The following is a 27,452-nucleotide window of genomic DNA, read 5'->3' on the forward strand; positions in this document are numbered from 1 at the left end:
AAGGTAGCTTCATCTGTCCCTATAAGCCATGGGTGGTGAACCTGTGGTTCTCCAGATGTTGTTGGACCACAGCTCTCATCATCCATTGGTCATCCTGGCTGGTGCTGATGAGATTTGGAGCCCAACAACATCTAGAGGGTCATAGGTACTACCCTCCCTATATAAGGAAGTTTTTAATGTTTGATGTAGTTTTATAAATTGTTGGAAGCCGCCCAGAGTGGTTGGGGCAACCCAGTCAGATTGGCAGCATGCACGCATGAATATTTATTATAGGTCCTTCCCCTGTGCTTTATAATAAGACCTGCATGTATAAAATCAGAAAGACATATTCATACATTAGCCTCTTTATTTTGACATATGTGCACAAGACAAGGCATGTTGCTGTGGGGTTGGGGTGGGGTGGGCAGTATATTTGAGTCCCTTCTAATTCCTGGATTCAGTTGAGCAAGGATTCAATTGTTGAATTAGCCAGGCAAGGGCCATAATGCCTCCTATGTATAGATAACAAAAGAAGTCGCTCTGTGCCAGACGTCAAATGGATGGGGCCCCCATCCAGGACAAAGACCAGAGCATAGTGGTGTATGTAAGCTAGAAGCAGGCTGTAGGCTGGGCAGTTGAGAGACAGCCATGCCTGATTTCTGCTGAGGCTGTAGCTGTGGGAGCAACAAGACATTCTTGGCATGGTAACATTGTGAGCCCCTCCATCTTAGGCTCAGGTGGTAAAGGTAAAGGGACCCCTGACCATTAGGTCCAGTCGTGACCGACTCTGGGGTTGCGGCACTCATCTCGCTTTACTGGCCGAGGGAGCCAGCGTACAGCTTCCGGGTCATGTGGCCATCATGACTAAGCCGCTTCTGGCGAACCAGAGCAGCGCATGGAAAGGCTGTTTACCTTCCCGCCGGAGTGGTACCTATTTATCTACTGGCACTTTGAAGTGCTTTCAAACTTCTAGGTTGGCAGGAGCAGGGACCGAGCAACGGGAGCTCACCCCATCACGGGGATTCAAACCGTCGACCTTCTGATCGGCAAGTCCTAGGCTCTGTGTGTAAATAAACCGTATGTCAGTCTGAGGAAACTGAACCCTGAGTAAGCACCTAGAACCACTGGAATCTCACACCGTTCGGAAATTTGGGTTGCATGCAACAATATATACATACCCTGCATAGAGCAGGTGAGGCGGACATAGATCTAATTTAACATGTGCTTACCTAACACTGTAGGGACACGGGTGGTGCTGTGGTCTAAACCACAGAGCCTAGGGCTTGCCGATCAGAAGGTTGGCTGTTCGAATACCCGTGACGCTGTTCGGTCCCAGCTCCTGCCCATCTAGCAGTTCGAAAGCACATCAAGTGCAAGTAGATAAATAGGTACTGCTTCAGTGGGAAGGCAAATGGTGTTTCCGTGCGCTGCTCTGGTTCGCCAGAAGTGGCTTAGTCATGCTGGCCACATGACCCGGAAGCTGTCTGCGGACAAACACCAGCCCCCTTGGCCTATAGAGCGAGATGAGCGCGCAACCCCAGAGTTGTCCGTGACTGGACCTAATGGTCAGGGGTACCTTTACCTTTACTTAACACTATGCGCCCTGCAAACTGCACTAAGGTCTCATCTCTAAATCTTCAGAGGCTGGTTGCCCCAACTGCTTTGTGTTGCCCTGGTTTAAAAACAACAACCCTGACAGCAGCGCAAGCAGATCAGTGAATCAAGTATCCTTCTTCCTGCTACCACACCCATTCATACAATCACACAAAACATGCTAAGAAATTGAAAGAAATTGCAAACTAGGAGCGGAGAGAAGAGTGGAGAGCTGGCAGTGAATGAGATACGGAGTCATTCATGACAATGTTTGAATGAACATGGAGCTTCCACATCCTTTTAATGCCAGGTCGTCATGCTTCCCTCTGCTATTCTCTCTTTCCCCAGATTTTCTCTCTCCCTGATTCTTCATTATTTCCCTGACTACCAAGTGCCTGCTTCTCCCCAATTTCTTTAGTCAGGTACAGCCTGTCCTCATCCCTCCACTTCTCCCCATACTGCACACTAGGCAAACCATGTCCCCAGAAGCCCTCCCCTCACAGGCTAGCGATGCCATCTTTCTGCAATGTGGATGAAAAAGGTACAGCCACGCAGGGGGAAAGGGAAGGAAGGAGGGAGAGAGAGAGAAGTGAGGTTATAAATAGCTCAGTAAACGCTTTTCTCATTGACATGGCTTGGACAGAGCATGGAAAAACAAACAGAGGAAACTCCATCTAACAACCCCACATCTAAACAACGCCTTGCACATTCCTCCTGCTAAATAATAACAGATTTTCCACAAAGGTGTAGATAATACCCAGGAAGAGAGCATGAACCAAAACAAATTATCAACACCCAGTGGATGTCAATATTTTGGTCCCTTTCAGTTCTCCCATTGTAGTAGTTAGACACACAGAGATTGCCTATATTTAGAGGAAGGTGTATTTTTAATACAAGGGAACAGAGTTTGCTTCCATTAATAACAGTGGAACACATTCACCAAGGCAGCCCTGGCTGTGAGTAGTGAATGTTGCTTTAGTGACGTATGGAGACCTGAGAGATAAAGGACAAGGCAGGAGAGAGAACAAATATTTTGAAACTCAGATAGTGACTACCTTCAACATCGCAATCATGGGGTTATATATATATATGTATATTTAAAAAACACAGGCTATTTGCATTTGGAAGGGAACACCTTCCAATTTGTTTTGGTGGGATTTGTGGAGTTTTTAAGTGGCATGTACTCATTTTTGGAAGCAAGTGTTTTACACAGGCAGTTGTGTGTGGTGAGCAGTCCCATACATTAAAAGTAAACAACTGAAATGCACGTTTGGTGCATTATGTGGAAAGCCACCAGAAGTCTGCCAGTGATATGAAGACTGGAAAGAAGAAAAATAAGTACATTTGCAGGCGTTGGAAGGAAAGTGATAGTTGATTTTTTAAAAAAAACATTGTGCTAAGAATCACTGAACTTGAGAAGCCTGACATAATAAAACATGGGAATAGCAGACTCCATATCACCATGTTCTGCCAGCCAGGTATCAAACCAGTATTCCTTTGACTCCGCATTGATGTCTGGTCTTCATTGTACTTCTTCCATAAGGTGATTCCCCTCATTGGTCATTTGCCCTTTTAGCTGTCACTTGTAACCATTCTAATTAATCAGCATAAAATTTGGCATCATGCTCTTATATTGGGCAGTCCAGTATTCCAATTTACAGAGCAATAAAAATCGAAGATCAGTTGAAATAAGAGGAATTTGGAATAGGCAGGTCTTTTGCTAAACTTAGTCTCTCATCCCAGGTCAGCCGGAGGTATGTCAATACAAGTCCTTGATCACACCCAGAAATTCTGGACGTGGGAATTTCTACCAGGCCTACCAAACAGCTGCATATGTGTGACTTTTCTATGTGTGTCATGACTTCCGTAGTTTTCTCTAGGCACAGCTCATCAGAGACTGTTCCTGGGAGTCCCTCAAATTTCAAGAGTGGCTTGTTGGTCAATGGAGCCAGTGTTGGAAGGTTGATATCCTGCTGCATTCACAGAAGCTTCCTGTCCTTTCTTTGGACCAGAGGATTGCAAGACTAAAGCATTTGGAGCTTAGTACAGATAAGCAAATAGAAGGGCAAGAAATGGAGGCAGTGAGAGATTTTACTTTCTTGGGCTCCATGATCACTGCAGATGGTGACAGCAGCCATGAAATTAAAATACGCCTGCTTCTTGGGAGAAAGGTGATGGCAAACCTAGACAGCATCTTAAAAAGCAGAGACATCACCTTGCTAACAAAGGTCCATATTGTTAAAGCCATGGTTTTCCCAATAGTGATGTATGGAAGTGAGAGCAGGACCATAAAGAAGGCTGATCGCTGAAGAATTGATGCTTTTGAATTATGGTGCTGGAGGAGACTCTTGAGGGTCCCATGGGCTGCAAGAAGATCAAATCTCTCCATTCTTAAGGAAATCAGCCCTGAGTGCTCACTGGAAGGACAGATCGTGAAGCTGAGGCTCCAGTACTTTGGCCACCTCATGAGAAGAGAAGACTCCCTGGAAAAGACCCTGATGTTGGGAAAGATTGAGGGCACAAGGAGAAGGGGATGACAGAGGACGAGATGGTTGGATAGTGTTCTCGAAGCTACCAGCATGAGTTTGACCAAACTGCGGGAGGCAGTGGAAGACAGGAGTGCCTGGCGTGCTCTGGTCCATGGGGTCACGAAGAGTCGGACACGACTAAACGACTAAACAACAACAACAGATAAGATACAACTAAGGGACGGTGGACAATGACCACATGTTAGAAGATGACTCATGGTGTAGACAAGTGATGGAGCGCTCCTTAAATTGTTGGATTTCAATTCCCATCAACCCCAGTCAGCATGGCCAATGGTCACAAATGTTGGGAGCTTTGGTCCAACTGCTGGAGGACTGCAGGCTCCCCATCCCTGTTGTAGATAAAGTGGATAGAGAAATGTTCTTCCTAATACTAGATTGGCTGTAGATTTAGAACAGCTTAGATGAATTTCAGCGTCAATTAGGTACATTCATGGAGGGTTTATTAATGGCAGTTAGCCATAATAGCTATACGAAACCCAAGAGCTTTATGCAGTTGCCCTTTGTAAAAGGAACTAAGCATTTGGAATACATTGAGGGTCCTCTGCATCAGAAAAGAATCTTCTTCTTTTAAATACAATAATACAAAGTCGGGATAAGCTGGTGCAGTTCTACAGCACAACAGGAACCACAGTTAATCTGCTGTAGGAAGCTGTAGGTGCACTGCTAGGAGCCCTCACCATGAAAGTGATGCACACAAACTCTGTCTAGATACGCTTTTTACAGTTGAAGCACTGCTGAATGAGGTGAATAGAATGGTAGCGAGAATGCAGCAATGGAGGGTGTGATTCCAGATAAGTGAGGTGATGTGTAAGTCCTATATAAACCATGGTTAGGCATTTCTACAGATGTTCATGGGAGTGAACCTCTGATGTGCCCACAAATTGGCACGCTGATCTGGTGTCACATTGGCACCATGCTAACTATCACTTGCTATTTTCATCTAGATAGATTAAAAATAAATAAATAGTGACTCATGTTACTGGACATATGACATGCATTTAAACCCATTTCCAAGAATTAGATGGCGAGTGGTAAACGACATCTCTTGCAATTTAATTATGTTGCTGGCTGGAGAGTTGTGGGGTTTTAGCATTAGGTTACCAGGTATCATGTTTTCGTATTCACAATTAACAAATGGAGAGAGCAAGATGAATAGGGGCTGAAGGAAATCAGCTAAGGGGAATCTCTGATATCGTGGTCATGGCAGCAGCCCAAAGATTATGACTCAGGAAACCAGGGGTTTTAAGCTTCTTGGCTGAGGTGCTGCATGGACTTCTGGTTTAGTGGTTAGGATCATCAACCTCAAGAATCATAGAATCTTGGAGCTGGAAGGGACCCAAGGGTCAATCTAGTCCAGCCCCCTGCAACACAGGAATCTGAGCGAAAGCATCCCTGACAGATGGCCATCAAACTTGTTCTCCAAAGTGTTTTGCAGAACAAATAATTTGGTGCATTGTGCGGATATTTTAAACTTTTCACATTGTGCCCTCTTGTTGAACATTCAAGCCTCCACAGTTCAACATGGACTTTTCTAAAGCTCTTGTGTCAGTGTTTGTTGATCTAATAATACACGGTAGCAGTACCCAAGTCTTGAATCAGTGATCAGATTGTCAGATTCTTTTTGCACCTAAGTGGACCATCAACCCTCAAAAACATTTTTGAAAGTCCTGGCAAATATTGTCTACTGTTTGCGGGGGGGGGGGGGAGGGGGGAGGGATGATCTAAAAAACTTGTTTACCTGCATTGTACCAAAAAGCTTTAGATACGAATCACTTACCAGAAACTCCCAAGTAATCTTAGCAGTCAAGGGATAAGCAAAGTCATATGCTTAAGTAACTGCTTAAAAAGCAGGAAACAGAGAGTAGGAATAAATGGACTGTTCTCCCAGTGGAGGAATGTAAAAACCAGAGTTCTCCAAGGACTGGGATTAGGAAAGGTGCTTTTTAAATGGTCCATTGTGAGGGATGAGCAGTGAGAACAAGTGGCCTCCAGGTCTGCTGATGACACCAAATTATATATTTAAAGTGTTTCAGACAAAAAAGGGACGAGGAGGAACTCCAAAAGGATCTCTCCGAACTGGGAGAATTGGCAATAAATTGACAAACATGGTTAAAAAAACAACATGTGGCCGCCGGGACCACATAACACTGGTCCTGAGAGATCTGCATTGGCTCCCAGTATGTTTCCAAGCACAATTCAAAGTGTTGGTGCTGACCTTTAAAGTCCTAAACGGCCTCGGTCCTGTATACCTGAAGGAGCGTCTCCACCCCCATCGTTCAGCTTGGACACTGAGATCCAGCACCGAGGGCCTTCTGGCGGTTCCCTCATTGCGAGAAGTGAGGCTACAGGGAACCAGACAGAGGGCCTTCTTGGTAGTGGCGCCCGCCCTGTGGAACGCCCTCCCTTCAGATGTGAAGGAAATAAGCAGATATCTTCTCTTTAAAAGACACCTGAAGGCAGCCCTGTTTAGGGAAGTTTTTAATATTTAATGCTGCATTGTTTTTAATACTTGATTGGAAGCTGCCCAGAGTGGCTGGGGAAACTCAGCCAGATGGGCGGGGTATAAATAATAAATTATTATTATTATTATTATTATTATTATTATTATTATTATTATTATTATTATTACATGTGTCCAAATTTGAGGCCCTCTTTGAGTTTCAGGCTTAGGCCAAATGGCCTCCTGCCCCTACTCTCTGATTGGCCCAGGCAGTAGTAACTGTGAATAGGTGCAGGGCCTTCCCCTGAGTAAATGAAGCAATTGCTTCAAATGCTGATGCTGAAATTGGCACCAATCCTCAATTTTTTGGCAATCCTTTGTTGCTGCCACTGGCATCCTTGGAAGACTTTCTTTACTGCTGCCTGACAGCACTAACCAGAACTCGGAGAATGTTTCATGCCTCCTTCTCTGGTTCTTAGTAGCCTTTCACTTTTGCAAGATCCCCAGCTGCTGCTTTTCTGCTGGCTCTTATGGATCTATCCATCATCATTACTGGCCAACCCAGTAGATGTTCCCGTGGCTGAACATACTTCTTTGCTGGGTCAGGCACAGTGCTGTTTGACTCCCTGGCTGTGCTAGTCCCATCAGCTCCCTAAAAAACAATAGCTTTATCAAACTTTTGTCTTGTCCCCCACCTCACCTCAATTGTGCAAGGTTTGAAAAAGCAATCTTTGATACTGAACTTCCAGTAGAAAAGTTCCAGTGAGAAGCAATGTCAGCCTTTCTCAACCTTCCCAGAATGCAAGACCTCAGGGTAAGCCCCTCTTATAAGCAAAGTGGGGCAAAGTCCTGCCAAGATTCAGAATTCACCAAAACTTCCAAAGCCATGGTTCAATCTTTTTCCTGTCACACAATAACATTAATAAATTTTCAGTGGTGGACAGACTTTCTAGATCAGGCATCTCCAAACTGCGGCTCTCCAGATGTTTTGGCCTACAACTCCCATGATCCCTAGCTCACAGGACCAGTGTTCAGGGATGATGGGAATTGTAGTCTGGAGGGCTGAAGGTTGGGGATGCCTTTTCTTGATGGTTCCATCCAGCTCCTCTGCCTGGCCGATCACTAGCAGTAGATCTGACCCCTGTTTCCAAGGAAGGAAAAACAACTATCTCACTTGGAAAGGGCTCAGCTTGGGGTAGGTGGGAGCAGTGATGGCTCTTCCCCAGCCTTGCTTTCTCTTGGAAGCTAAGCAGGACAAGCTCACACACACAGAGAGAGAAAGAGAGCACAGAGGGGTGCTAGTTATCTTATAAAGGTAAAGGGACCCCTGACCATTAGGTCCAGTTGTGGACGACTCTGGGGTTGCGGCACTCATCTCGCTTTATTGGCTGAGGGAGCCGGCATACAGCTTCTGGGTCATGTGGCCAGCATGACTAAGCCGCTTCTGGTGAACCAGAGCAGCGCACGGAAACAACATTTACCTTCCTGCCAAAGTGGTACCTATTTATCTACTTGCACTTTGACGTGCTTTCAAACTGCTAGGTTGGCAGGAGCAGGGACCGAAGAACGGGAGCTCACCCCGTTGCGGGGATTCGAACCGCTGACCTTCTGATCGGCAAGCCCTAGGTTCTGTGGTTTAACCCACAGCGCCACCCGCGTCCCAGAGTTATCTTACAGTTTTCTTCAAATTTAAGTTCAGAGCTGAAGGTTTAAAATGCTGTAGATCTTCTTTCTTTGCATCTTTTTTTTCTTTAGCAAAGTAGGAAACCCTCCCTGTTGCTTCTCTGGTTACTTATGAAGACACCTGGTCTTTAGAGAAATTGTTCTGAGTATGTGCAGAACCAATGCATGATTCTGATATAGTCTAGTGCTAGCACATGGGGCTATTCTCGAAGCAGTGCTAACCCCTCCTATATCTGCTATCGTGGCTGTGCTGGATTACTCTCAGAGCAACAGATGGAGTGGGAGCCTTCCTTGTAGGGCTGAAATTCAGGCAGTCCAATCAGTCATCTTCCTTTTGTCCCAGTCTCTGCAGAGGTCATCCAACAAGGTAACCAAAGATGACTCAGTACCATAGTCAGACCTGTATCAGATTGGAATGGATCTAAATCTGTGCTATCTAAGATTATTTACAGCTGCCCCACCACAACCCTCTCCACCACCTTCCCCATGAAGAGAGTATTTGCAACTGGTCAGTAGTTGTTCCAGTCCAGACCTGGTTTCTTTTGGAGTTGCCACACAACTGCATCTTTCAAGGCAGCAGCGACCAGCCCCTTGCACAATGAAGCATTAACCGTGCTCTTGACTCAACCAGTCAGACCTCCTCTGTTGGATTTAATAAGCCAGGAGGGGTAGGGGTTAAGAGGGCACATGGGATTTGTTGCCATCGGCACCTTGTCCCCATCAGCAGACAGTGTAAACTGAAACTGATCCCACAATCACCGAATCTGGCATTGGGTACTTCAGCTTGAGCTGAATCAACTGCAGAGTCAAGCTCAAGTGGAGAGACAACAGAATACAAAAAGTACAATCTGTGACTAGATGAGCTCTGGGGTCCCTTTCAATTTTAGAATTCTATGATTCTGTGACAATTTAATTTGAACTTAAATGTGTGCAAAATGACCCTTCACAGCAGCAGTGATGTAATGAAAGGGGAAATCATTGTCTCTGTTCACACTCAAATGAATAGAATTGAATTTAGTGGTTGAAGAAAAGGATGAGAGAAAAGAGTGATATACATGAACCTGAGGTAAAAGCAGGTGGGTGAGATAAGAGATCTTAAAAAAGGGTAGATCACTGTGGAATAGATAACAAGCTTCTAATGAATGGTGTAGATCAAGTGAATCTATACAAATGTTCACACGTTCCACGTGATCCTAGAATCTGTATTGTTGCAAGATCTGGAATTTGTATAATCAGCCCTCAACATCTTAGATACCGAAAAATATAACTCATACCTCCTTTTGCAGATGTGATCACAGTTCTTCATCTTCACCTATCATACAATTGGCCAGTGATGAGTCCAACATGCACTCTGTCTGAATTTCATTTTGCAACATCCATACACTGCAAAGTGGATAGGTAGTAAGTACATTGACTAATTTTGTTTCTGTGTTTTGTGTGTGGGTAGGGCAGAGTCATTTGGGGCAGTATGCACCTGAAATTTCTCCTGTGTAATCTCCATTTAATCAAAGACCTGTGGACGATCATGATTGTGTCACTGGATAATCATTTCAACAGAGGCTGCTATGTTGACATAGATGGCTTTTATTTGCTGCCAGGAATATGTATTTTCCATATCATAAAACTTCCCACATGGGTTCATGGTAATTTCATGCCTCTGAATATCAGTCACTGGGGAACACAAGCAGGAAGGTACTGTTGCCCCCAGGCCTTCATTATGGGTTTCCCAGTGCCATCTGGTTGCCCATGGTGGGAAAAATGTTTCTGGACTTGATCGAGCTTTGACTTGATTCAGAAGGCCTTTCTTATTTTCTTAAGGTGTATGCAAGTTCTCTTTTCCTTTGCTGCAGTTTTGTAAGAGGGAGTGGCAACTAGATGATGGGGATTCTATCTCCTGTGATATGCTGCAACCATTATGGACAATTAGCTGCACCAGTCTGCGAATAGCTTTTCATCCTATTATTTGGCAGATGTAGATCTGAGATGATACAAGTCTTCATTAATCGTATCTCTATTATATGCTTTAAAATTCTCTGATGAAGGATGCCACCGACAGGATTGCAACATGTGTTCCTGCGATGAGAGAAAAGGTATTGGGGAACTAGTTGAAAAGACTTTGTTCTCCATTTTGTTGGGTGTGTGTTGGAGCTCTTGCTTATTTAGCACACCAATTTTAGACGCTAAATTCCTCTCCCTTACTTTCAAAACAATGCATCAATAAACACATGTGCAAAAAGAATTAATGGATGGAGAGTGATTTTTTCCCCAGCACATCCATTAATGTTGCATACAAAAATCTAAATGTAAAGAATCTAGGTAGCAAGATCAAATGTATTTGTGGTTATAACAGAAGGAACACGAAACACACGGCAAAGCAGATACGTCAAGGCTGGCTTTCCTGGGTAAGAAAGAGTTAATCCCTGTGGGGTTTTCATGTACGTCAGAGCAGGTTCCTGTCTGTGCAGCGCTCAGCTTGGATTGAGAGCTTTTGTTCCTTGTTATTTTTCATGATTTCTTTGCATTTAGTGGTGTGGGTTCCCCTCCCTTTTTTTTAATAAGAACCACACTTTAAAGCATGGCAACAGAGGTTAGATTTACTGCTGTCTTCTTTTTCCAGTGAGCAGGTACTTAGTATACATAGGGAAGGCAAGGCACCACCAGCCTTGGTTCTCCACTGCTTACGCCTTATGCATTACAGTGTTATCATCACAGCCTGCAGAAAAGACCACACCTTTCCCTCCCATTTACATTTTATTGTAACTAAAAAGAGAAAAACGTACATTAAAAAAAGAACCAATGTAGTCCACATCAGAAAAAAATCTAAAGTGACAGAATCATGGCATTTGTAATCTTCAGAGCAACTGAAAAAGGACCTTACATTGTATCACAGAATAGAGGAAACTAGGTTCTATAGTTTCTATACCAGTTAACTGCAAAGGGTGACTGTTGAATGGCATTTCAGTCTTGGGGTCGCTCTAGATGATCCCTCACGTTCACTTACACTTCTTCCAAACGTCCAAAGCAGCATTTAGATGTCAATACGACACACAGTGCAGAGATACATGGGCTATGGAGATTTAGGGTCACTCCTCACATGAGGCTTTTAAGATACTTCACATCTAAAAAGTTTTATATATACACCTAATCATATAACGTGTGTGCATGACAGGTGCCTTTTTTTTTAGCTGTGTGGGTGACGGGTGAACTACACAACAGGAGGCTGGAAGTGACTGCATCTCCACACCTTGTGTAGACACACACTTGCTGCTATGTAATGTGTGAAGTGGTCTATCTGTTTCAATTGTCTCATTCAATGCAGAAAAACCTGCCTTTGTAGCTAGCTGTGTAGCTTTGCTTCCATTAATGCCTAGTCACCTTGGTACCAGGTGTGAAATGGGGGATAGTTGGGTATGGTTATGTATAGAGTCTAGCCTAGCTACGAACAGCAAAGCAACATGTTGTTTCAAGGACAAGAATCACTAGTTTGGGGTAGCTAATGCAATGCCCTCTTGATGTTGTTGGACCCCAGCCTCCACCAGTGCCAGCTGGCATGGCCAATGATCAGGGATTATGGTAGGCACCACGTTCACTACCTGGGCTGTAGCTGAAAACTATTAACAGGGACAAAGGCATAAGACTGGCTGGTAAATGTGGACATGGATGGGGTGAAATCCACAGGACAATTGCCTGAGGAATATATTGCATTGGAGGACAGACCTTTCCTGACCAGATCTCTTTAATTAATGTTTCCATTGCTAAATTGTATGACTCAGTGGCGTCGGGGAGCTTTTCACTGCAACCAAATCGTTCTGATTGCTTAAGCCTCTGGAAGGATTATGAGTGTGTGTTTTAAACTTCAGCCTTTTCTGTCTCGGACTTGGTTGCATGAATCTTTCTCATCCTGAGTACATGGGAAATAAGGAGCTCCATAATATTCACTGGGCTGTTGTCTTCATGTGAGTTATGTTTTCTGTTCCGATATAGAGCCAAAGCAGTCCTTTTAGAATGGTGCCCTCTTGTGCCAAAAAAAAAGCATCTCTTTCTCTGTGCAGCTAGGGACATAAATGCTCTTTCAGATTATTCCAAATTTCCACATTCCCCACTTAGCTTTTCTTACTTTTTTATGCATCTGATGCCCACAACAGAAGACTGAAGCATGCTGCCAAGAGTTGAATTCAAAAAACATTTTTTAAAAAAACAACAACCCCAAAACAAACATGAATTAAATGAGGTGAGATGGGAGGATGTCGCTGGGAACCAGGGAAGGAAGAGGTGGGGGTGAGCACTTTTAGGTTTATAAGCAAGCTGAACATTCCTCTCTCACACCGACTCCCAACAAATGGGCAACAAGTTCAACTATGAATGTATTAGGGAAAAAATGGTCACCTTTGACGCCTGTAAGATGTCTTTCATTCTTTATCAGTGGGGTGAGGATGGAGGGCAGGAAATCCCTTTTCAGGCCACCTTCAACTGCATATGGCAGAAGAATCCCAAACTTCAACCCTCTTTTTGAAAAAGACTAACCTCCCCCCAATCTTTCTGGTGTCTTTAACTGTAATCTTTCTACAGAGAGCAAAGGGCAAAGCCAAAAACAAAACCTACACATTAGAATTTATTCACATTGCTAATGACCTTTCCCTGGCTTTGTTTTCTTTTAATATTGTTATTCCTCATGGATTTAGCTCTTGCAGGTTCTTGCAGGTGAGTAGAGGGGCTCGGTCCAGCTTATAGATATGAGTATTTTTTTCTGCTTATATCACAGCTGCGCTTAGAATAGGATCTAGCCGCCACCTGGAGGATTCCAGAAGTGTTGACTACATTTTCCCTTCACCACTTTTGGCCGCTCTGCAGCCTCATAGTTTAATGTGGTGTTGATGTGTGTTGGGGAAGAATTCTTCACATTTCTAGAAATCTGCAAGCCTTGGATTTTCCAAGATAAGGAGGCACCATGCATTCCTGGAATCCTATATTGTTACGTGCTCCTGGCTTCTCTGAATAGTAGCAGAACTTTCGGGGTTTGTTCTATGGCATTTCTGTTTATTTATAAATATGCAAAGGTGGTGACCAGCAACAGCAAATCCATAACCAGTCATTAAATCCTCAGAGAGGCAGCCTTGTGCCTCAAGACGCCCCCAGTTAGGGTGGCTGTTCATTAGTCGTGGAAATCTAGTATAAAAGATTGACAGCCCATACTGCCATTGTGAAATGGACACTTTCTACAGTGGTGCCCCGCAAGACGAATGCCTCGCAAGACGGAAAACCCGCCAGACGAAAGGGTTTTCCGTTTTTGAGCTGCTTCGCAAGACGATTTTCCCTATGGGCTTGCTTTGCAAGACGAAAACGTCTTGCGAGTGTTCCGATTCCCCCCCCTTTCCCCCTTTTTCTAAGCCGCTAAGCTGCTAATAGCCTTTTAGCCGCTAATCCGCTAATCCTTTAATAGCTGCTAAGCCTTTAATAGCCGCTAAACCGCTAATAGCGCTAATCCGCTAAACCGCTAATAGGGTTGCTTCGCAAGACGAAAAAAACCGCTAGACGAAGAGACTCGTGGAACGGATTAATTTCGTCTTGCGAGGCACCACTGTACTTATTTCCGTCAAGGGTCCTTTAAGTTATCAAAATTCAGGAAGATGAAGCTATTGTGTGGTCAAGAGTGTTTAAACTCAGGTGCTTAGAGGAGACTGTGTAGGATAGTATCTCTCACGTGTAAAAGAAACCCTTTCAATGGGAAGATCGTTTCTTCCCGTGGAAGGGGCATAAAGAAAAGATGAGATATCTGTTTTTATGAGTCACTTATTAGGTTTGTTAATAGAGTTCTGAAAAGTGAACAGACCTTGTTTTCCTGGAAAAATGAGCACACTTTCAAATTCTTGAGTTTTATTACTTATTTTCACTCCAATCTGTGGAAGGTAAGCATGTCATTTTATCAACAGATATACAAAATGTCTATATGTTGTTATGCACTATCCCAATCTTCTCAGCAGTGAAAATAAAAAAATTCCTTCCAGTAGCACCTTAAAGACCAACTAAGTTAGTTCTTGGTATGAGCTTTCGTGTGCATGCACACTTCTTCAGATACGAATATCTCAGCAGTGAGATATTCTAGGATCTGTGTTTCTTTTTGGAAAAATGAGGCACAGCAGAGATTGTGGTGTCTTTATGATACAGTATATGGTTTATTTACACAGATATATAACCTGAGTTTTCGATGGAGAGGTTCCCAGTACCACACACCAAGAGCGTCTTGCTTCTTCCCAAGATGCAGTCCTGGATTCAAAACTCTGCCTCCTGCTTGTCACATTACTTCTACCTTCTAAGCTTTTGGCTCACATTGCTTCCTCTCGCTCTTAAGCTTTTGGCTTTATCTCCTAATTGAAAGGGCCCCCACCTCTCTGCCATCTCTCAAAGAGTTTCTTTGATGCTTTGTAGTCCTAATGGCCCATTCCTCAGGTGACTACCTCAACACAGGAAGCTTAGACAAGCTTAATTAGCCCTAAATACATGCTAATTCAAGAAGATTTAGAAGCGTCTAATACACAGGCTTAAATACACACAGGCGTAGCAGTTTTAACACTGAGCCTTAATTAGATTCGGATGCCTACAGAACCCAATAATTTAGGGTTCAGGCACCCACACTCTCATAATAATATTGTAACCTGATGCCTATCTTTGATTAAATTCTTCAGTAGCCCCATACAGAAAATCCATGTAATCTTCTTCTGAAATGTGCATGAACATACATCAGCTTCATTTCTGATGCCCCCAAACATCAAGAAGCATGGAATTAAATCTCATGGACTCATAACCTCATCATATTCCTTAATGGCAGATGTTGTAGGCATGGGCAGACTCTATGCTTGTGGGATTTGTTTTTATAAAAACTCTTGAGTTCCACCAAGCAGCGCTAGGTACAAGGTAGTGGTTGGCACAGGCAGAAAAATGGTTTCTCAAGTGGTGGAAGCAAGTGCAATGGGAACAGGAACCGGGTGCAAGAAAGCAGACCTCCAGACCATTCTCCCGAGAAGGAGCGATGACCTAATCTGCCAGAATGCCATGATTGACCTTTCCTGCTCTTCAGGTGAAAGAGACTGAAAGCTTCTTAATTATTTTGGGGAAATATCATTTCAGTATTTCTCTTTGCTACACACAAATTAGCAATATGTAAGTTATGGATTTAGAAAAAATCCCCGAGTTGTACTGGTTACTTATCTGGTGATGCAATAGTGTGCATAACTCAATGAAAAAGGAACTTGGTTCTCACTGTGCATTTCTGTTTACAGGTTATGTTGCAGGACACTCTTGAGAGAGGGTGCCTCCCACTATACTTCGTAGGAAGGGTCTCCAGGCAGAAGAGTAGCACTCGAGACCAAACCAGCAGAGCCAAAATAAGCTCCTCAACCCCATGATGAACATGTTCACCCCACCTCTGGAATCTCAGGAACCATGTAGAAAACTGTAACAAGGTGTGGGGTGAAGAAAACAACCTCAGGACAAGCAAAGGCAGGAAATATCATGTGCTATATGACAAGTAACCAAGGCAAAGAATCAGAAAAACAATTCTAGTAGGGAGCAGAGGACAACAAACTAGAGAAGGGGAGATAACAAGGAAAAAAGAACAGTGATAAGTTGCAGGAAAGGATCAATCAGATAGATCCGCCCCCTGCCCCAAAACAAGAAAGAAAAGGGTAAGTCTGGAGGGAAGGACAATTCCACCCGGAAAAGGACTTGAATAGCTTGAATCATAGAATGGGAAGGGACCATGAGGATCATTTAGTCCAGCCCCCTGCGATGCAGGAATATTTCACGCAATGTGAGGCTCCAACCCACGACCCTGAGATTAAGAGTCTCATGATCTACTGAGCTATAGATGAACAGTTCCAAGGACCTTCCCTACCAAGTCCAATGGGAAGGATCATCCTCACTACAGAATGTCCTCTGGCAAAAATGTAATTATACTAGTCCTCACTGCTTTGCAATCCAGCAATGGTAATAAATGTTGGAGCAGATTTCCATGTGTGCTGAAGCTGAAGATGCAGGCTGGATGTGCAAGGTGTGTATGGTGATGCACCTGTCTACCATATTTAAAGGAACTTGTGAGCCTGTTTTAGACCATCAGTTGTGACCTACATGTACGTCTAGCTCAGTGGGAGCCATTGTCAATTGCGTTTTCAAGCCTTCAGCAGTAACTAGGGTCTGGCATGCCTGATCTCCAAGTTGACATTAGGCAGGAGCTGGCTGCTCTCAGTTCCTAGTTGTTCATATGTAATGAATGCAAACTGTTAGAAAGATTTTGCAATATGTTGTTTGCTGAGGAGAAAAAGTCTGAGGAGGGGAGTCTGCTCTAGGGGTGTAAGCTTTCCCTGTGTCTTAAAGTTCAGACTGTGCTGCATTCTAATTTGCAGCACATGGACAAGTGTGATCCTATTATCCCACTCAATGCAACTGGAAGTGTGTGGAGTCAAATGCCCAGAGAGTCACATATAGAACACAATCCAAAGACCACTTGTACTCCAAGGTAACAAAGCTGAACCTGATCCTTATTGTACATTCAATACAACTTAAGGCAATTGCACCACATTTGTTGTAAAAGACATTTGACTATATAAAAAGAGAGAACAGCATTCTCTTCATTAACATAATTCTTTATTTTTGTTCCAAGTTATGTGCCCTTGTTGATTCAACAATGAGACATGGAGCTTCAAGTCCTTCACTGATCAAGGTGGGTACTGATTTGGAAACAGACCGTTTGCCTTGCTTGCTAAAATGCTCTCACTTTCTCTAACTTGTAGAGTCACAGAGCATGTGGACAAATGCCTTTAACATTTGCACCTTGCACTCAGCTGGGTAAAACAAAAAATTAGTAAAGACAGGCCAAGGGCTGCAGTGGGTTTCACATATATATGGATATAAAATCTCTTAAATAATGTTTTGTTTTATTTCCCTTTTCTTCAGGTAACCAAAATAAAAATGATTTTACAACTAGATGTTGTGCTTGCCGCTTCTCCTCCCCCCCTAAAAACAGTCCAAAAAAGGGTATGCAGCCACCTGCATTCTTATCTCACAATCAATCTCTGAGCTGGTAATGCTGTAATATGGACTGGGGAAAATGGTAAAACGTGAGTTTCTGATGGATAAAAATCTTCTTCCTACGTAGTGTGTCTGGTGCAATGATGTGCTTTGCATTTTCATAGATATGCTAGACAAGAAGCAGGTTACATTCTATGCTGGCACCAATTTGTTTTATGGGGAAAAAAATCTAAGGATGTTTGGGTCACAGGCATGTGGAAAGTTTCTGGGCTCAATATTTAATTATACAGATGTTTAGTAAAAATGTTTTTCCCCTGTAATTTAGCTTCCAAGGATGCTTCCATTTCTGAACAATAAAAACAATCCCAAATTCTTAGTTAAAATCCTGGTTTCCCAATTGATATTAGCACACCTCATTACAAGCATAATAGTGAAGAATGATTCGGTTGTCTTTTAAAAACAAAAGGGAAAAATGAAGAAGATTGTGATCTTTAAGGAGAACGTCTTTCTTTTTTCATGAGTAAATGACACTGAATGGCACGGATCCGATTCTTCGCTGGTGCAAACTCGGGTTGGAGTTTCAATGTTGATTCATACCATCTCATGGCTTTCTCAAACTCCTCCTGTAGGGCCCAGATGCAAAATGGTTAGTGGTCAAAGTACCAAAAGCCCCAGCAAAGCACCTACCAAACAGGTACCATGCTATCGCTAGCAAGTCTATGGTGTTGAACATCAGGCTAAATTTCACAGTGCTGCTTGTTGGATCGAGCCAGGAACAAAAGCAACAGCTGAATTCTGGCACCTTTCAAATAACCATAGTTTAAAGTAAGCTTGCAAGAAACTAGGTATTTTTAAAAAATAACTGAAATAAAATAAACTTGGAAGTAGATGCTTTGAATCTCTTCCTCGCAGCAATGCTTGAAAAGGGGAAAGGGAAAGGAAGTCTGCGGCCTGCTTCTGCTAATTTCTGTAGTGCTAAAATATGATTAAGGGTTATATCCAATTGGGTTCTTTGTGTAAAGACATTAAGTAAGGGGCCTAAGACTCAATATCTTACTTTTGTGTTACGGTAGCCACTGAAAAATGGGAGTTGTATGCACACAGTTTCACATGAGAAGCTATTTGTGCAAGGCAATGCACTGTATGCATCGGCTCAAACTACACCGGCAGGGCATAAGAAGCCAGCATACACACTGCTTCTCTTGAGGACCAGGGTTTTGTGGGTTTTTTTGCCAGTGACAGTGTCATCAAGGTAACACAGAAATTGGCCTGAAGTCATGGAACTAGTTTATGGCTCCTCAATGACTTAGCACAAGTTATTTCCAGTTTAGCATTACCTTCAGGAAATGGAAATAATATGGTCACATTTTGCTGAGGGGTGCAGATTTTTAAGTTTTTGTTTTTTAAAGAAAGGCTTAGTTTTTAAATGAAAAAAATTAAAAATGGTAAAAATCAGTTTATTAAGTATATTGTGTCAGGAAGAGATGGATCATGTGGAATTTTTACATGTCAAGACGGGACACCAGTTGCATCATACAGAAAACTAAAAGCAACAGAATTTCATGGCGTCTTCAGTTAAGATCTGTTTTCCCCTTTGTTACTCCTTGCTGTTCTTATACCGGAAGAGAACACTTCTAACCTGCTAGCATTCTCATGTCAAGATGCTCCTCACAGCCAATGTACTCATTCGTGAGGTTATTGCACTCCCTGATGACCCAAAAACTCCAGACTCAAACATTAGACTGGCAGAAGGGCATGACTGGTCATTGGCTGATCCCACACTCCACTGCATTTTGTCCCTAATCTATGTCTTATTTGAATGCAACTTCCTACAATTAAGGCCAGAATTTTGACATTAATAACACCTTTACATTTATCAAAATGCAGAATTTCTGCCATTTCTGCAATTGCTCCTATGTTGACCCGTCTTCACACAAAAACTTCTATCAATGTTGGTAAGGCATCGCTTGTGCGTTATGTGAACTTGCTGCCGGCAAAACTTAATGGATTGATGTTTTTCCATCTATTCACAACTGTGTGCATACAAATATGTGTAAAGGCACACTAAGATATACCCCTTATCCTTGTTCAGAGTAAGAATGACCCTCCCAGCAGATCATCCCAGACAGGAGGAGCTTTTTATTTATATTTTTTAACAAAGCCAGCCAGTGCCTCTGGTGGCTGCTGGAGATATGGTGGTTGCCAGGGCAACAGAGAGTGACATGGGAAGAAGACAACGACCATGGTGCTGTTTCCAGGTTGCCAGTGATGCAATGCTCTTTAATTGCCTCCCCCATCAACTGAGATGCTTCCACAGCCCACAGTGTCCTATCAAATGCTAGCCAGGCTTCATGCCAAGGGGGAACAGGTCACGTGCTATGAGGGTGCCTAAAACTCTACTACAGGAAGAAAAAGGAAGAGTAGCATGACAAAGAACAGTGCAGGACGCTGCCCCCACCCTTATTGCTTGGGACTGGGGCGGGCAAGCACCACAGGACCAAACCAGAGAGAAACTTGATCAGAATTGGGAAGCTGGAGACACCCACGTAGCCATTGATATTTGAATATCAGCCAAATGATATCAACTGTCAGAACTAACAAAACCAAAAGGGACAACTCTCTACCTACCAGCTACATGACTAATTGCTGTCTCCACACACAACTGTGGTTTCTCTCCTTGTTCCTAAACTCTACCTATCTGTAACACTGGAGCATCAGGATGCTGCGAAAGGAAAGGGAACCGAATCTTATGATTATTCACTTACCATTGCTACATAGACATTAGCCAGTGTGAAATGATTGACAACAAAGTGTGGGGCAATTTCTACTGCCATTGTAGCCACAATGATGGCATCATTCCAAAGCTTTGCATTGTGAAAGATGTTTGCTAGGCTTATGAGTGGCACATCCTGAAAGAGAAGAAAAGTGGAACAAATCTAGTGAGAAGAGTATGTTGCTTTAGGCCGAATCAGGTCATTGGAAATGACAGCTGTTGAAAGAACCGGCTTTGCTTATTAGGGTCAGATTCTATTTGGGGGGCTTTTCTTTTCTTTTCTTGCATTGCCAAGACAGATTTTAATGTATAATGGCAAAATGAAATGACAACTGTTTAACTGACAGTGTGCCAACAGAATTTCCTAAACAAATAAATCATGCTGAGATTATGAACTGTCCAAAAGGCAGTGCCTTTTTGTTGTTGTTTTTGGGAGAAAGAGTTTGGTAGCCTGATATCCTGAAAAGTCCAGGTCATCTATGTGCAGACATGCAGCTGGTTTTGTGTTCCATTATGGGAGCAAAACTTAGCTAGCCTCTGTTGTGCCTACTGCAAGCACACAAAACACAGGTTGGATCCAAATGCTCTCTTGCATTTTGTTTTGTTTTGGGAGGTGGACGTTTCCCCAGCTATAATCCTCCACACTGCACTGCACACTGCCCTCTATCCAGAACAGCTTTCTAGTGGGGGAAGAGGCTGCAGCCAAGAGCTGAAACCAGCAAGCCAATCTTATTATTGTGAGCGGAAGTGTTTCTGCCACACTTTATATCTATTTTGAAGGCAACTGGAAGGCAACTGTAGATGATTGCCCTAAAATACTTTAAGGTTGTCTTGAAACTTCTGTATTCAGTTATTTATTCATGTGGGAGATGTTCTGGAGGCGTTAGTAACAGTGAAAGCACATAAACTTAGACACAAACTGAAAGCTGGAAATCACAGACAGGCACACAGGTAATACAACACATACCTTCATATGATAGGGAGTATGATGCAGGGCTTGCCGGAGGCAGTCAATTGCTTTTTTCCCTTGACCTTTTACCCTCCAGTAAAGGGCTGCCATGCTGGAGAGGACCCAAGAGGTTTGATTCTGGTGCGGCATAAAAACACAAGATGGGGTGGGAGGGGGGGCAATATCATATATCATTCACATTTGCACAAGGACCTCATTATTTTCCTTCATCCATCCTAAGCTTATTCAAAAATTAAGGCACTTAACAACTTAGTAATGCACATCTTGTCTATGCAGACAGCATTATATCAAAGGGCGCTCATGGATGTCTGCAATGGGTACAACGGCTATGTGCTTTCTTCCAAGAGCAGAAGCTCGTATTTTGCTTAGTGCAGAAATGCTGCCACTCTTTGGTGATTTTCAGTAACCATTTTAACTACTGGTTAAGAGTTCTGTTTCCCTTGAGGTGTTTCAAAGGAGTTGGATGGTCAGAGACAGGGTGGTGGGGAGAATAAGCCTGGGATGAATGCCAGCATGCCTGTTTTTCAAAAGGACCAATAAAGACGCTATAATCTCTGAAAAGGTACATTTTGGGCAGGGGTCAGTGAACTTTTTCAGCAAGGGGCCAGTCCACTGTCCCTCAGACCTTGTGGGGGGCCGGACTGTATTTTGAAAAAAAAAAAAAATTGAACGAATTCCTATGCCCCACAAATAACCCAGAGATACATTTTAAAGAAAAGCACACATTCTACTCATTTATAAACACGCTGATTCCCGGACCGTCCATGGGCCAGACTGAGAAGGCGATTGGGCCGCATCCAGCCCCCAGGTCTTACTTAGTTTAGGGAGACCAGAGCCTTAGTTTAGGGACAGTTTAGGGAGACCAGAGACTCTGGTGCATTGCCAAAGGGAAATGGTAAATAGGTGCCCTTTGGCAGTGTAAGAGGTTTCTGTTCTAATTTAGGGTGTTTCCCGTTTAAAATAATAAATATAATACTGAAATTGACACAAAGAAACATCCAATTTACACCATTTACAAGAATGAACCACTTTATAAGCAAATTTTAAACAACAATGATTACTATTACAATCTAGAATATAATACCCACAAATAAGAAAGAATAATAATGATTTACTAATGCATGTTAGCTTCTGCTTTCCATTGTTTTATCATTGCCTTTCCTCAACATACTGCGGAACCTCCTCTCATATGTCCTGCCTTTATGTCAAAGACTGATAAAGAGAATATCAGTTTGATTCGGAGACTAGGCCACTTCTTAGAGAGGAGGGACCAGACTACTCTTATCTCACCCCTTGGAATGACTACTGCAGTGGGCTTTATTTGGAACTGCCCTTGAAGAGGACTCAAAAGTTTCAAGTGGTCCAGAATGCTATAGCCTGCCTCCCTGAGAATGTAAGGAAGTTGGAGCATTTTAGCCAGCTTCTGGGCTCAGTTCAAGTTACCGGCTTTAACCTCTGAAGCCTTACAAGCCTTCCGAGATAGCTCTCCACATATGTGCCCCTTTCCCACCAGTTAAGCTTTTCAACAGGTCCTCTGCTGGCATGGCATCATTATGGGAAGTAAGGATGACCTCCACAAGAAGCCAAGCCTTCTCAGTCACTGACCCCAAATTGTGTTACCACTCCCCAGAAGTCTGCCAGAGTACAGTCATACCTCGGGTTACAGCTGCTTCAGGTTGCATTTTTTGGGTTGCAGACCACCGAAACCCGGAAGTACCAGAACGGGTTACTTCCGGGTTTTGGCGGGTGCGCATGCATGCATCCCGCACGGATCACGTTTGCAACCCAAGCGTCCACTGTAAATCACATTAGAGAGGCTGCAGGAAGGTGTTCAGTTGATAAATAATGCTCCCAATGATGGCTTTAATTTTGTATTTGTTGTTGATTTTTAAAAATGTGTATTGGGAGCCACTTTATAAGAATATTTCAAAGAGAGAGAATATAGCCTTGCGGTGGAATTCTATGTAGCACTCTCACAATTGTTCTGTCTGTGCAAGTGTCCCAGCTTGGCAGACAGAATGATACCTCCTCACCCTGTGTACTGTTCTGGGATTTCTCCCGGCCACCCCAGAGCCAATTTTGGGGTATATGCAGGGTCAGTAAGGGGTGGGGAGCAGAAGCAGAAGCCCTGATTTGTATCGCAGGTATTGAGGCAATACTACTGGTTACAGAGATGGCTATCAACCAGGTAAATTTAAGACAATATGAACTTGTAAGCTCTTAGTTGTGCACACCTACCTTTTCTAGAACTTTGGCTATTCGAGTTCCAACTTGTTCTAAAGACTGTGGTGGATAATGGTCTTTCCCAAGATTCTGCAACACCTGAGGAACAAGAGAAGGCAACAGCTTAGGATAATACAATCAATGCCATCTTAAAATCTGCATATTCCCTTTCGAAGATAAAATCTGTTCCCTTCCGACAGGCTATGTGCTCTTATATCTGTGTATAAGCTTTCCGGCATCCTGCAAATGCAACTACACAAACCAGAAGAAAAAAATAACTTCTATTCTGAAAGTGATGAGAAGCCAGGTCAGTGTCTAAACCAGGGTGTGGTGCCTTCCAGATTTTGCTGGACTACAACTCCCATCATTCCTGGCCATTGGTCACATTGGCTGGGGCTGATGGGAACTGGAATCCAACAGCTGACGAGCACCATGTTTCTTATCCCTGACCTAAGACCATTCAGTTTTCCAGCTCTTGTACTGGTACTTCTGCTAGATAGTCTATATGTGGCAGCTAGATTGGTGACTGGGAGTGGCTGCCGAGACCATATAACACCGGTCCTGAAAGATCTTCATTGGCTCCCAGTATGTTTCTGAGCACAATTCAAAGTGTTGGTGTTGACCTAAATGGCCTCAGTCCTGTATACCTGAAGGAGCGTCTCCACCCCCATCATTCAGCCCGGACACTGAGGTCCAGCACCGAGGGCCTTCTGGCGGTTCCCTCCCTGTGAGAAGTGAGGTTACAGGGAACCAGGCAGAGGGCCTTCTCAGTAGTGGCGCCCGCCCTGTGGAACACCCTCCCATCAGATGTCAAGGAAATAAACAACTACCTGACTTTTTGAAGACAGCCCTGTTTAGGGAAGTTTTTAATGTTTTATCGTGTTTTAATATTTCGTTGGGAGCCGCCCAGAGCGGCTGGGGAAGCTTGGCCCGATGGGCGGGGTTTAAGTAAATAATAATAATAATAATAATAATAATAATAATATAGAACTTTTGCCCGATTTTATTTGGAGTGTTGGGGGAGTCAGGTTCAAGGAATTTGAACTTCTGATTCACTTGAGTCACATGGCAGGACAGCTCAACAAAGGTTCGTTCTGTACAGGCACACCGTCTCCCACCACAATGTTGTTGGCATGGAATAAATATTGAACAGAAGCAATACAAGCACACTTTTCATACTGCACATCCTTTCCCCACAGGTGTCCTGCACATCTGTTTTAATGCTAAAGGGCAAGCTGGAAGCACAAGAAACCTGCGTTGGCACTGCCATCTGTCAACGTCTGTTTCACACATGCTGCTAAACTACCACTAGCACTGGGTAGACAGCAATAGGAAATGTTACCTGCAATGTGCAAAGAAGCTTCTTACCAGTGTGTCTGTGAAGCCAACAGGTTAGCCTACCTCTTTTAGCTGACTCTCTCCCATGTAATGAAGACTAGCCCGATTGGCAACACCTTGAAGGTGATCCAAAGTATGCATGCTGGCAGGTAGGTTGGCACTGCAGAGAGGTTCCACGGCAGGTTCTTGCAGCTGGGTTGCAAAATCTATGTGTTCTGTAATACTAGAAATGAAGGGAAGGCCAAATCTCATCATAAATGAAGTATTCAGAGAAAGAGGTTGAAGGAGCAACAGTTCCAGGGCAGCAATAGCTTCTCAACAACACATTGTATGTCTGCACTCTACCAACTGGTTTCAAGTTATTTATTTAGGTTTTTTAAAAAAACCATGTTTCTACAGTGACTTATAATTGAACTCCTCCCAATAGCTTATAAATAAAATTTAAAACATAAGTAAATAAGTAAATAAGCAGCAACTCAGCACTAAAAATCCATTCTTTAGATGTTAATTGTATCTTAATACAGACATCTTAAGAGGCACACCGCAGGGCTGGCTAGTTGCTCCTGTACCAGCCTTACATCGGGACTGGGGACTGGCATGTTCCTTTTGCTTCCACCCCTTGCCTCTGCATTCTGGAACAACCATTTGCACTGAGAAAGTGGACAGCATCCCAAATTATTATTTGCGTGATTGTGTCAAAACTTGGAACATCTGAGCCCACTGTCTCCTCCAAGTACAGCTATACTTTGAGTAGTCTGTCAGTCACTTAATAATGGATTGATATATGCATCTATTTCATTGCCCCAATCCTCCAAATGAAACAAGTTCAGCTAATCAGCTTTGAATGCTTGCACAAGTCTTCTCAATTTTCAATGAGATTCATCTTAAGATAGTAAAGCAAAAAAGGAGCTTCCTTTAAAAAAAAAGGGGGGGGGATAGATTTTATCTTCATTTTAGACAAAGAGCTTTTATTGCAAAATACTCTTATAATAATGCTTAAGGGAGAAGCAGGCTACTCAAATCTGTTGCTACCATTCCTTGCAAAATCCAGAAATTACTTATGGAGCAAGAAAACAACTGGCAGCTTTCCCAATCCTAGTCTGTGGATATGTAACAGCAAGCTTCCAAATCCTTCATAATACATTCCTTTAGCATTAGGTTTCACTTTCCCACAGTAAGATGGTATAAATGATAATACTGCCAATGAAACTACACAGGCGTTAAGAAATCTGTTAATAAGCCAGACAGTATGTTCCAGAGTTAACAGATTGTGTTGTGACATGATTCTTGCTCACTCAGCATTGTATTATATCAACCGGGCTTAGGTCCTGGCTTTAGCAACAAAAATTTCAAGCCAGCTACCTGAGAATATATTATTTAAAAAGTGGCATTCCACACTTGGCAGCAACTCACACAGCTTTCAGGTTAAGAGAGCTCCAAATATGATTTAAAAGTTGAGAGGCACATATAAAAATACTCAAGTTAAGATACACTGCTGCTTTAGTGACATGCCACCTGAACTATGGCAATGTGTTCTATGCGGGGCTGCTTTTGAAGATGGTTGACAGAATGATACTAGGGCAGAATGTGGCTGTCATAACACTGAATTTACTTTTGAATGCCACCACCCTGAACATTTATCTAATAACCTGACTACCTCACTGCTCATTCCTAACGCCACATCATTTATGAACCGTTGTCTTTTACGTTCTGCAGGGCAGGAGATACTGCTGGAGGGCACTGTTAACAGATGGTGACATATTGTGCGTTAAAAGAGACAAAGCTGATTATCCTGGGATACTATGGATGACATGATTAGGTAAAAAGGTAAAGGTAAAGGTAAAGGACCCCTGGACAGTTAAGTCCAGTCAAAGGCGACTATGAGGTTGCGGTGCTCATCTTGCTTCAGGCCGAGGGAGCTGGTGTTTGTCCACAGACAGCTTTCTGGGTCATGTGGCCAGCATGATTAAACTGCTTCTGGCACAATGGGACACCGTGACAGAAGCCAGAGTGCACGGAAACACAATTTACCTTCCTGCAGCAGTGGTACCTATTTTGTCTACTTGCACTGGTGTGCTTTCAAACTACTAGGTTGGCAGAAGCTGGGACAGAGCCATGGGAGCTTACCCTGTTGCGCGGATTTGAATCGCCAACCTTCTGATTGGCAAGCCTAAGAGGCTCAGTGGTTTAGACCACAGCGCCACCTGCATCCCTTTTATGACAAGATTAGCCTCCCTATAACAGTGTGGCTGGAGTAGGCAGAGTTCAGTGCACCAGCCCATAATATTTTAGAACACTGATCAGTCTTCACCAGCCAGGTGACCTTTAGCTGTTTTGGATTCCAATTCCCATCAGCTCCAGTCAGCACGCAGGGAGGGCACCCAGCTGGTGAAGGGTGCCACAGATTATCTGTACTGGTTTGTGCACTAACTCAGTTTATTTTCAAGAAAAAACACTCACTCAATATTTTTAGCAGAAACAGCAAGCCATGTACTGGCTACTGTAGTAAGTTCTACTCTGCGAAGTTTTATGCACTCATCAGGACTTGGCCAACCCAAGCTGCGGTAGTCTCGCCTTTTCCCTGGAAAGAAGCAAACAAGTTTTTAGTATTAAGTCTGAACACAGCCAAAATATGTAGTGCACACAGCAAAATAAGGGCTATTGTAGCTGGTTATTGTTATATATAACTGTTCATGTGAGTGTTCTAATCATGTGAACAGGTCAACATCTGAAGTGGGAGACATATAGAAGATTTGAGTCTGAAAAAAAATTGCAAGATGCATTTTTCTATTTATTAGACACTACAATTTTATGTTGCACCCCCCACTTCAGTCATTAATTTATACATGGGAAAATAAACGGATAATTAAAACACAATTA

General features: G+C 43.2%; 1 protein-coding gene and 1 long non-coding RNA gene across 6 annotated transcripts in view; one reads left to right on the plus strand and one right to left on the minus strand.

Moving 5' to 3' along the window:
- The window catches only part of LOC310689099, a 30,093-nt gene extending 12,751 nt beyond the window's left edge, over window positions 1–17,342 (plus strand). For 2 of the 3 annotated variants that reach the window (XR_014517315.1, XR_014517316.1), the window contains exons 2-5: window positions 9,531–9,645; window positions 14,430–15,319; window positions 15,522–16,291; window positions 16,901–17,342. This is a non-coding gene — a long non-coding RNA (uncharacterized lncRNA). The remainder of the gene's footprint in view (window positions 1–9,530; window positions 9,646–14,429; window positions 15,320–15,521; window positions 16,292–16,900) is intronic. The other variant, XR_014517317.1, reaches the window with a different exon arrangement.
- Window positions 16,863–27,452, minus strand: part of TTC17 (tetratricopeptide repeat domain 17) — a 55,222-nt gene continuing 44,632 nt past the window's right edge. For all 3 annotated transcript variants that reach the window (XM_083462529.1, XM_083462530.1, XM_083462531.1), the window contains exons 20-25: window positions 27,033–27,153; window positions 24,636–24,795; window positions 23,250–23,333; window positions 21,009–21,128; window positions 20,034–20,177; window positions 16,863–17,891 (exon numbers count right to left, since the gene is read on the minus strand). In XM_083462529.1, the coding sequence (XP_083318655.1) occupies window positions 17,760–17,891; window positions 20,034–20,177; window positions 21,009–21,128; window positions 23,250–23,333; window positions 24,636–24,795; window positions 27,033–27,153 (761 nt within the window). In that variant the 3' untranslated portion in view covers window positions 16,863–17,759. The remainder of the gene's footprint in view (window positions 17,892–20,033; window positions 20,178–21,008; window positions 21,129–23,249; window positions 23,334–24,635; window positions 24,796–27,032; window positions 27,154–27,452) is intronic.

The sequence above is a fragment of the Podarcis liolepis genome (genome assembly GCF_965112155.1).
Source record: "Podarcis liolepis genome assembly, chromosome: 1".
Classification (NCBI taxonomy): Eukaryota; Metazoa; Chordata; class Lepidosauria; order Squamata; family Lacertidae; genus Podarcis; species Podarcis liolepis.